The sequence below is a fragment of the Salmo salar genome, chromosome ssa14, assembly GCF_905237065.1.
Source record: "Salmo salar chromosome ssa14, Ssal_v3.1, whole genome shotgun sequence".
NCBI lineage: Eukaryota > Metazoa > Chordata > Actinopteri > Salmoniformes > Salmonidae > Salmo > Salmo salar.
This window is the reverse complement of record NC_059455.1, coordinates 48,948,985-48,961,484: the sequence shown is the minus strand read 5'-3', so window position 1 is coordinate 48,961,484 and position 12,500 is coordinate 48,948,985. Positions and strand designations below refer to the sequence as shown.

General features: G+C 46.9%; 1 protein-coding gene across 8 annotated transcripts in view; it reads right to left on the bottom strand.

Annotated features, from left to right (window-relative positions):
* LOC106595545 (receptor-type tyrosine-protein phosphatase mu) overlaps positions 1–12,500 on the bottom strand; it is a 633,856-nt gene that overhangs the window by 64,926 nt on the left and 556,430 nt on the right. For all 8 annotated transcript variants that reach the window (XM_045694494.1, XM_045694495.1, XM_045694496.1 and 5 more), the window contains one exon: positions 2,502–2,618. In XM_045694494.1, the coding sequence (XP_045550450.1) occupies positions 2,502–2,618 (117 nt within the window). The remainder of the gene's footprint in view (positions 1–2,501; positions 2,619–12,500) is intronic.

The following is a 12,500-nucleotide window of genomic DNA, read 5'->3' as shown; positions in this document are numbered from 1 at the left end:
TGAAGCATGTGTTTGAGTAGCATTAGCATCTTCACCCGGCTCTCTCTCTCGATTACATCTTCTGTTTGCTAAACGTGGCCTGCTTCCTCTAGTCCTGTGAGAGGGTAATGTTTGTACGAGGTATTCAAACAAGAGTGTCTCTGTGGCCCGAGAAAATCTAGTTTATGTAACATCCCCACTAGCATACGAAATGTCCAATACGTAGCTTCAAGTAGTATGTTAGTGTGGATATGGGAACAGAGCTGTAGTAATGTGGTAATGTATTAGTAGTAATGTAGTAGTAGTATTACTAGTAGTATTGTAGTAGTAATAACATAGTAGTAATAATAATGTAGTAATGTATTGATGTAGCGATGTAGTAGCAGTAGTAGTAATGTAGTAGTAGTAATGTAGTAGTAGTAGTTATGTAGTAGTTATGTAGTAATGTAGTAGTATTAACATAGTAGCAATCTAGTAGTAATCTCGTGATGTAGTAGTAGCAATGTAGTGATGTAGCAATGTAGTCTTAGTAGTAATACAGTAGTAAAGTAGTAATATAATAGTAGTAGTATTGTAGTAGTAATGTAGTAGGAATGTAGTAGTAATGTAGTAGTACAGTTGTTGTTGTAGTAATGCAGTAATGTAGTAGTAGTAATGTAGTACTAGTAGTAGTGTAGTAATAGCAGTAGAAGTAGTAATGTAGTAGTAGTAATATAGTAGTAGTAATGTAGTAGTAGCAGTGTAGTAGTAATGTAGTAGTAGTAATGCAGTAGTAGTAAGGCAGTAGTGTAGTAGTAGTAGCAGTGTAGTAGTAATGTAGTAGTAGTAATGTAGTAGTGTAGTAGTAGTAGTAGTAGTAGTTGTAGGAATGTAGTAGTAATGTAGTAGTTTTAACATAGTAGTAAGGTAGTAATATTAGTAGCAGTAATGTATAAGTATTAACATAGTAGTAATATAGTAATGTAGTAGTAATATAGTAGTAGTGGCAGTAGTAGTACTGTAGTAGTATTAGCATAGCAGTAATGTTGTAATGTAGTAGTATTAACATTGTAGTAACGTAGTAGTAGTGAAGTAGTAGTAATGTAGAAGTAGTGTTGTAGTAGTAGTAGTAGTAATGTAGAGGCAGTGTAGTAAGAGTAGTAGTAGTAGTAATGTAGAAGTAGTGTAGTTGTAGTAGTAGTAGTAATGTAGAAGTAGTGTAGCAGTAGTAATGTAGAAATAGTGTAATAGTAGTAGTAGTAATGTAGAAGTAGTGTAGCAGTAGTAATGTAGTAGTAGTGTAATAGTAGTAGTAGTAGTAGTAGTAGTAGTAGTAGTAGTAATGTAGAAGTAGTCTAGTAGTAGTAGTAGTAGTAGTAGTAGTAATGTAGAAGTAGTGTAATAGTAGTAGTAGTAGTAGTAATGTAGAAGTAGTGTAGTAGTAGTGTAATAGTAGTAGTAATGTAGAAGTCGTGTAGCAGTAGTAACGTAGAAATAGTGTAGCAGTAGTAACGTAGAAGCAGTGTAGCAGTAGTAGTAGTAGTAGTAGTAATGTAGAAGTAGTGTAATAGTAGTTGTATTAGTAATGTAGAAGTAGTGTAATAGTAGTAGTAGTAGTAATGTAGAAGTAGTGTAATAGTAGTAGTAGTAGTAGTAATGTAGAAGTAGTGTAATAGTAGTAGTAGTAGTAGTAATGTAGAAGTAGTGTAATAGTAGTAGTAGTAGTAGTAGTAATGTAGAAGTAGTGTAGCAGTAGTAATGTAGTAGTAGTAATGTAGAAGTAGTGTAGCAGTAGTAATGTGGTAGTAGTCATCCTAATCCAGGTACTTGTCATCAGCTCACAGATTACTGCACCTGTACATAGCCCATCTATAATTTAGCCCAAACAACTACCTCTTCCCCTACTGTATTTATTTATATTTATTTATTTTGCTCCTTCGCACCCCATTATTTCTATTTCACACTTTCTTCCACTACAAATCTACCATTCCAGTGTTTTACTTGCTATATTGTACGTACTTCTCCACCATGGCCTTTTTTTGCCTTTACCTCCCTTATCTCACCTCATTTGCTCACATTGTATACAGACTTATTTTTCTAGTATATTATTGACTGTATGTTTGTTTATGTGTAACTCTGTGTTGTTGTATGTGTCGAACTGTTTTGCTTTATCTTGGCCAGGTCGCAGTTGTAAATGAGAACTTGTTCTCAACTTGCCTACCTGGTTAAATAAAGGTGAAATAAAAAATAAATCTGCCTGGTTTACTGCAATTTTCTGTCTGTTGGCTGGGCTCCCTGCTTGTGCCATCAAACCCCTGCAATTTATCCAGAATGCTGCAGCCCGCCTGGTGTTCAACCTTCCCAAGCTCTTTTCTGTCCTGGCACCCCAATGGTGGAACCATCTTCCCCCTGAAGCTAGGACAGCAGAGTCCCTGCCCATTTTACGAAAACATCTGAAAACCATCCCTCTTCAAAGAGTATCTTAAATAATCCCTCAGCACCCCGCTGCCCCCCTCACGGCCGACCCGGAGTAGCAGTCTCACCTTCTCGACAGCGAAGGTCCGTATGACGTATTCTGACAGTAGCTGTGTCTCTATGAGCGTCACCTTGATGTCTCTGTAGATCTCTGTGTCGTCCGGCCAGTACTTACAGCACTTCACCTGCTTGACAGAAACACACCACGGTAACGGAACAGACACGCCACGGTAACAGAACAGACACGCCACGGTAACAGAACAGACACGCCACGGTAACAGAACAGACACGCCACGGTAACAGAACAGACACGCCACGGTAACAGAACAGACACGCCACGGTAACAGAACAGACACGCCACGGTAACAGAACAGACACACCACGGTAACAGAACAGACACAGCACGGTAACACAGACACACCACGGTAACAGAACAGACACGCCACGGTAACAGAACAGACACGCCACGGTAACAGAACAGACACGCCACGGTAACAGAACAGACACACCACGGTAACAGAACAGACACACCACGGTAACAGAACAGACACACCACGGTAACAGAACAGACACACCACGGTAACAGAACAGACACGCCACGGTAACAGAACAGACACGCCACGGTAACAGAACAGACACACCACGGTAACAGAACAGACACGCCACGGTAACAGAACAGACACGCCACGGTAACAGAACAGACACACCACGGTAACAGAACAGACACGCCACGGTAACAGAACAGACACACCACGGTAACAGAACAGACACACCACGGTAACAGAACAGACACGCCACGGTAACAGAACAGACACGCCACGGTAACAGAACAGACACGCCACGGTAACAGAACAGACACACCACGGTAACAGAACAGACACGCCACGGTAACAGAACAGACACACCATGGTAACAGAACAGACACACCACGGTAACAGAACAGACACACCATGGTAACAGAACAGACACACCACGGTAACAGAACAGACACACCACGGTAACAGAACAGACACGCCACGGTAACAGAACAGACACACCACGGTAACAGAACAGACACACCATGGTAACAGAACAGACACACCACGGTAACAGAACAGACACACCATGGTAACAGAACAGACACACCACGGTAACAGAACAGACACACCACGGTAACACAGACACACCACGGTAACAGAACAGACACACCACGGTAACAGAACAGACACGCCATGGTAACAGAACAGAACACGGTAACAGATACTTCAGTTATTGTACGTATCCAGTTAGGTGATTCAGTTGCAAAGCATTTAAGGTGGTCTGTGAGTCTTAAGTTTGTCTAAAGTTTGCAACCTACGACCAGTACAATGAATAAAAAGTCTAGGAAATGGTCACAGCATACAAGTGACATCTCACATTTCTCCTCTTCAAAATTCAATTTCTACACGTCCCTCTCGAGTCAAAATGAGGTTCGGTCCATATTAGTTTGGGGTCTATGGTCTAGGGGTAGCCGCAAATGGAAATGTAATTTATCAACAGATCTTACTTATTACATTATCCTTCTCATTCTCACATCGATAAGAGTGCAAATTAATATTCCGTAAAGGAGGAAAGATACAGTCAGAACTCAAACCTGAAAATGTTTGAAAGAACATGAAGCAAAAATATAAGTAAATGGTGCATCTAACATTCTGCAATGTCTCTCAAAAAGAAGAAACGGGACAAAAAAAAAAAAAAAATGAAAGCTAGGATATTTTTTTATCAACATCTGCTAATGAAAAGATAATGGCAGTCCACTAAAGATAGATAATTCATCATCCCTGTCACGTCCTGACCAGTAATAGGGGTTATTTGTTATTGTAGTTTGGTCAGGACGTGGCAGGGGGTGTTTGTTTCATGTGGTTGGGGCTATGTATTTAGGTAGAGGGGTGTTTGGTTTATGTGGTTCGGGGTTTGTTAGTCTATGTTAGTATATTTTCTATGTTCTATCTAGTCTTTTGTATTTCTATGTGTAGTTAATTGGGGTTGGACCTTCAATTGGAGGCAGCTGGTTATTGTTGCCTCTGATTGAAGGTCCTATAATTAGGAGTTTGTTTGTCATGCGATTTTGTGGGAGATTGTGCTTGTTTAGCGGTGTGCCTGCAAGACTGTCCAGTTCGTTTGTGTTTTTGTATATGTTTATTGTGTTTTTCCTTCTTCACCAAATAAAAAGAAGATGAGAATATATTTTCCCGCTGCGTCTTGGTCTTTACCCTGTGACACCCATGACAATCCCACTGTTAAGGTAGATTTCTATGTAGAGAACAACACTCACCCCATTGGAAGGATCAGTCAGACTCTATATTATCTGTGTTAACATTACAACACACCCCACCCCACCCCTCCCCCCACCATCAGTATCATCACTGTCGTTCAATTACACTCTTCACATCGTTAGACAAGCAGAAAGGAGGACATCGAGGATGAAACCAAAACAATGGAGCTGTTATGTTAGAATAGTAATTTTGATGAGGAATAAATGTGACACACACACACACAGACACACAGCAAAACACAGCAAACCTAATTCAATTTCCTCATTCTAAAGTGTTTGCTGTCATTACAGAGCTAAAATGAGATTGGAGTATCGAGTAACACTCTGGGGGTGTAGAGACAGAGAATAGAAAGAGAGAGAGAGAGACGGAGAGAGAAAGAAAGAGAGAGAAAAGGGAGAGATGGAGAGCGACAGAAAGAGAACAAGAAGGAGAGAAGGAGAGAGAGAGGAGAGAGAGAGAGACAGAGAGGAGAGAGAGAGAGAGACAGAAAGTGAGAGAGATAGACAGAGAAGGAGAGAGAGGAGAGAGAGAGGAGAGAGTAGACAGATACACAGAGAAGGAGAGAGAGGAGAGAAAAATAGAGAAGGAGAGAGAGAGAGAGAGAGGAGAGAGAGCGAGAGAGAGGGAAGAATTCTGGGTTTGTCTCTCGTCTCTCTGACAGTCCCTCTAGTAAATCCCTAATGACGATCCCAGATTGGAGATCACTGCTGTCTCTCTTTCCAGTGGGACTGATTTAAACCAAAACCCATTACGTTATTGGATCACTTTAAATGAGACGCCTCAGTGATGGGTTTGGGGACTTAGCCTTTGGGCGAAAATGACTTCCTCAGATTTACACACACTCACATACTGTACAATCATACAGACAGACGTACGGGCAGAGAGCTAGACAGAGAGAAGACCAGACAGACAGAAGAGAGCTAGACAGAGAGAAGACCAGACAGACAGAAGAGAGCTAGACAGAGAGAAGACCAGACAGACAGAAGAGCGCTAGACAGAGAGAAGACCAGACAGACAGAAGAGAGCTAGACAGAGAGAAGACCAGACAGACAGAAGAGAGCTAGACAGAGAAAGACCAGACAGACAGAAGAGAGATAGACAGAGAGAAGATCAGACAGACAGACATACAGAAGAGAGATAGACAGAGAGAAGACCAGACAGACAGACAGACAGACTCTCCCTCACATCACGCCACTCACCAGGTCCCTTCACTAACCAAACTTGTCGTAAATCAAAGACTGTGTATGCTGAAGCTCCCCCACACTAATCAAGGGGGAATAGGGTGTGTGTGTGTGTGTGTGTGTGTGTGTGTGTGTGTGTGTGTGTGTGTGTGTGTGTGTGTGTGTGTGTGTGTGTGTGTGTGTGTGTGTGTGTGTGTGTGTGTGTGTGTTTGAAACTGAAACGGTGTGTGTGCCAGGAACTCCAGAGTTCATCAGTAGAGCGGTGGCGATCTGAGTGCACACACGCGCGCACACACACACGCACACACACACACACACACACACACACACAGAGAGTGGCGGCAACAGAGCAGATGGGCTGGTGTGATACAGTGGAGTGATTTCATGTCCCCTCGGAGCGACCGGCGGCTCTGTGACCAACTGTGCTGCTCTGCCGTTGGACAATGATCATATAACGGACGGCCTATCACAGGCCTCTCAGGATAGAACCACAGCTAAACAGGTGTGGAGAAGGTGTGGGGAAGAAGATAGGAGGATGAGGGGAGGGAAAGAGAGAGGAGATGGAGAGAAGAAAGAGGATAGGAGGAATGGGGAGGGGAAGAGAGGAGAGGAGAGAAGAGAGTGGAGGACAGGAAGAATGGGGAGGGGAAGAGAGGAGAGGAGAGAGTGGAGGATAGGAGGAATGGGAGGGGAAAGGAGAGGAGAGAGTGGAGGATAGGAGGAATGGGGAGGGGAAAGGAGAGGAGAGGAGAGAGTGGAGGATAGGAGGAATGGGGAGGGGAAAGGAGAGGAGAGAGTAGAGGATAGGAGGAATGGGAAGGGGAAGAGAGGAGATGGAGAGAAGAGAGTGGAGGATAGGAGGAATGGGGAGGGGAGAGGAGAGGAGAGAGTGGAGGATAGGAGGAATGGGAGGGGAAAGGAGAGGAGAGGAGGAGGTAACAGTATAATGACCTACCAGAGATAGTGGATCCATACTACCCCCCACACCCACATCCATACTACCCCCCCCCCACATTCATACTACCCCCCCACCCACATCCATACTACCCCCTACCCACATCCATACTACCCCCACCCACATCCACACTACCCCCCTACCCACATCCATACTACTCCCTACCCACATCCATACTACCCCCCACCCACATCCATACTACCCCCCCACCCACATCCATACTACCCCCCACCCACATCCATACTACCCCATTACCCACATCCATACTACCCCCTACCCACATCCATACTACCCCCCACCCACATCCATACTACCCCATTACCCACATCCATACTACCCCATTCCCACATCCATACTACTCCCTTACCCACATCCATACTACCCCATTACCAACATCCATACTACCCCATTACCCACATCCATACTACCCCACTACCCACATCCATACTACCCCATTACCCACATCCATACTACCCCATTACCCACATCCATACTACCCAACTACCCACATCCATACTACCCCATTACCCACATCCACACCACCCCCCACCCACATCCATACTACCACATTACCCACATCCATACTACCCCATTCCCACATCCATACTACCCCATTACCCACATCCATACTACCCCATTACCCACATCCATACTAACCCCCTACCCACATCCATACTACTCCCCTACCCACATCCATACTACCCCATTACCCACATCCCTACTACCCCATTACCCACATCCATACTACCCCCCTACCCACATCCATACTACCCCCCTACCCACATCCATACTACCCCCCACCTACATCCATTCTACTTCCTACCCACATCCATACTACTCCCCTACCCACATCCATACTACCCCATTACCAACATCCATACTACCCCATTACCCACATCCATACTACCCCATTAACCACATCCATACTACACCTACCCACATCCATACTACCCACCACCCACACTACCCCATTACACACATCTATACTACCCCACACCCACATCCATACTACCCCCCCACCCACATCCATACTCCCCCTACCCACATCCATACTACCCCCCCCACCAACATCCATACTACCCCTCCTACCCACATCCATACTACCATTACCCACATCCATACTACTTCATTACCCACATCCATACTACCCCCTACCCACATCCATACTACCCCATACCCACATCCATAGTACCCCTCCCACCCACATCCGTACTACCCCCTACTCCCCAACCCACATCCATACTACCCTATTACCCACATCCATACTATCCACCTACCCACATCCATACTACCCGCCTACCCACATCCATACTACCCCATTATCCACATCCATGCTACCCCTATCCACATCCATACTACCCCACTACCCACATCCATACTACCCCATTACCCACATCCATACTAACCCCCTACCCACATCCATACTACCCCATTACCCACATCCATACTACCCCATTCCCACATCCATGTTACCCAAATACCCACATCCATACTACCCCATTACCCACATCCATACTACCCCCCTACCCACATCCATACTACCCCCCTACCCACATCCATACTACCCCCCACCTACATCCATTCTACCCCTTATCCACATCCATACTACCCCCCCACCCACATCCATACTACCGCCTACCCACATCCATACTACCCCCACCCACACTACCCACATTCATACTACTACCCTACCCGCATCCATACTACCCCCCACCCACATCCATACTACCCCCCACCCACATACATACTACCCCCCACCCACATCCATACTACCCCCCCACCCACATCCATACTACTCCCCCACCCACATCCATACTACCCCCTACCCACATCCATACTACTCCCTTACCCACATCCATACTACCCCATTACCAACATCCATACTACCCCATTACCCACATCCATACTACCCCACTACCCACATCCATACTACCCCATTACCCACATCCATACTACCCCATTACCCACATCCATACTACCCCACTACCCACATCCATACTACCCCATTACCCACATCCACACCACCCCCCACCCACATCCATACTACCACATTACCCACATCCATACTACCCCATTCCCACATCCATACTACCCCATTACCCACATCCATACTACCCCATTACCCACATCCATACTAACCCCCTACCCACATCCATACTACTCCCCTACCCACATCCCTACTACCCCATTACCCACATCCATACTACCCCCCTACCCACATCCATACTACTCCCCCACCCACATCCATACTACCCCCTACCCACATCCATACTACTCCCTTACCCACATCCATACTACCCCATTACCAACATCCATACTACCCCATTACCCACATCCATACTACCCCACTACCCACATCCATACTACCCCATTACCCACATCCATACTACCCCATTACCCACATCCATACTACCCCACTACCCACATCCATACTACCCCATTACCCACATCCACACCACCCCCACCCACATCCATACTACCACATTACCCACATCCATACTACCCCATTCCCACATCCATACTACCCCATTACCCACATCCATACTACCCCATTACCCACATCCATACTAACCCCCTACCCACATCCATACTACTCCCCTACCCACATCCCTACTACCCCATTACCCACATCCATACTACCCCCCTACCCACATCCATACTACCCCCCTACCCACATCCATACTACCCCCACCTACATCCATTCTACCCCATACCCACATCCATACTACTCCCCTACCCACATCCATACTACCCCATTACCAACATCCATACTACCCCATTACCCACATCCATACTACCCCATTAACCACATCCATACTACACCTACCCACATCCATACTACCCACCACCCACACTACCCCATTACACACATCTATACTACCCCACACCCACATCCATACTACCCCCCCACCCACATCCATACTCCCCCTACCCACATCCATACTACCCCCCCACCAACATCCATACTACCCCACCTACCCACATCCATACTACCATTACCCACATCCATACTACTTCATTACCCACATCCATACTACCCCCTACCCACATCCATACTACCCCATACCCACATCCATAGTACCCCTCCCACCCACATCCGTACTACCCCCTACCCCCCAACCCACATCCATACTACCCTATTACCCACATCCATACTATCCACCTACCCACATCTATACTACCCGCCTACCCACATCCATACTACCCCATTATCCACATCCATGCTACCCCTATCCACATCCATACTACCCCACTACCCACATCCATACTACCCCATTACCCACATCCATACTACCACCCACCCACATCCATACTACCCCTTTACCCACATCCATACTACCCCCCACCCACATCCATACTACCCTCCTACCCACATCCATACTACCCCCACCTACATCCATACTACCCCCACCCACATTACCCCCTACCCACATTCATACTACTCCCCTACCCGCATCCATACTACCCCCCACCCACATCCATACTACCCCCCACCCACATACATACTACCCCCCACCCACATCCATACTACCCCCCCACCCACATCCATACTACTCCCCCACCCACATCCATTCTACCCCCTACACACATCCATACTACCCCCCACCCACATCCATACTACCCTCCCACCCACATCCATACTACCCAATTACACACATCCATACCACCCCCTACCCACATCCATACCACCCCATTACCCACATCCATACTACCCCACTACCCACATCCATACTACCCCATTACCCACATCCATACTACCCCCCACCCACATCCATACTACCCCATTACCCACATCCATACTACCCCATTCCCACATCCTTACTACCCCATTACCCACATCCATACTACCCCATTACCCACATCCATACTAAACCCCTACATACATCCATACTACTCCCCTACCCACATCCATACTACCCCATTACCCACATCCATACTACCCCATTACCCACATCCATACTACCCCCACCCACATTCGTACTACCCCCACCCACATCCATACTACCCCCCACCCACATCCATACTACCCCCCACCCACATCCATACTACCTCCTACCCACATCCATACTACCCCCCACCCACATCCATACTACGCCCCACCCACATCCATACTGCCCCCCACCCACATCTATACTACCCCCTACCCACATCCATACTACCCCCCACCCACATACATACTACCCCCTACCCACATCCATAATACCCCCTACCCACATCCATACTACCCCCCACCCACATCCATACTACGCCCCACCCACATCCATACTACCCCCCACCCACATCCATACTACCCCCCTACCCACATCCATACTACCCCCCACCAACATACATACTACCCCCCACCCACATCCATACTACCCCCCACCCACATCCATACTACCCCCCTACCCACATCCATATTACCCCCCACCTACATCGATACTACAAAATGCTAATTTCCTTTAATTCTACACATTTTTCCATGGGGTGGAGAGAAATGTGAGACTGATCAACAAAATCAAATGAGGACCCCCCACCCCCCGGCCGGTGATTCCGCCATGATTACTAAGTTTAGATAGCAATTTAAAAACGTTAGGTGACATGGGCTTATTGATGGACTACCGGTGACGGACATAAAAGAAAAACTACTTACGCACGACTACATTTAGAGATGCCACCTAGTGTATTCTACTATTCTACCTAGCAACAGCCAGTTGAGACCCTGACTAAGGGGGATTGTTCCGGATGCAGTACATATCAGCAGATCAATGCTGATGTGTGTGTAACACGCATGTGTGTGTGTGTGTGTGTGTGTGTGTGTGTGTGTGTGTGTGTGTGTGTGTGTGTGTGTACTTGATTCAGTTAAGGAGCCATAGACTATGTAATTTGTGTAGCCTATAACTCTTAAGTCTTCACAAACAGACCCCTCGATAACAACTTACAGCACTCCTATCTCCTGTAAAGACAGCCAGGAGAGACCGTTGTTTGCTCTGAGGAACATCACTCAGTCTATCTGTCTGTCTGTCCGCCTGTCTGTCTGTCTGTCTGTCCGCCGGTCTGTCTGTCTGTCCGCCGGTCTGTCTGTCTGTCCGCCTGTCTGTCTGTCTGCCTGTCCGCCTGCCTGTCTGTCCGCCTGTCTGTCTGTCCGCCGGTCTGTCTGTCTGCCGGTCTGTCTGTCCGCCGGTCTGTCTGTTCGCCGGTCTGTCTGTCCGCCGGTCTGTCTGTCCGCCGGTCTGTCTGTCCGCCGGTCTGTCTGTCTGCCTGTTCGTCAGTTCTGTTCTGTTTGTTCTGTCTGTTCTGCCAGTCCTGTCTGTTCTGCTGGTCCTGTCGGTCCTGTCTGTCCTGTCGTCCTGTCTGTTCTGTTGGTCCTGTCTGTTACGTTCTGTCTGTCTGTCTGTCTGTCTGTCTGTCTGTTCTTTCTGTTCTGCCTGTCTGTCTGTCGGTCTGTCTGTCCGCCGGTCTGTCTGTCTGCCTGTTCGTCAGTTCTGTTCTGTTTGTTCTGTCTGTTCTGCCAGTCCTGTCTGTTCTGCTGGTCCTGTCTGTCCTGTCGTCCTGTCTGTTCTGTTGGTCCTGTCTGTTCTGTTGGTCCTGTCTGTTACGTTCTGTCTGTCTGTCTGTCTGTCTGTTCTGTCTGTTCTGCCTGTCTGTCTGTCGGTC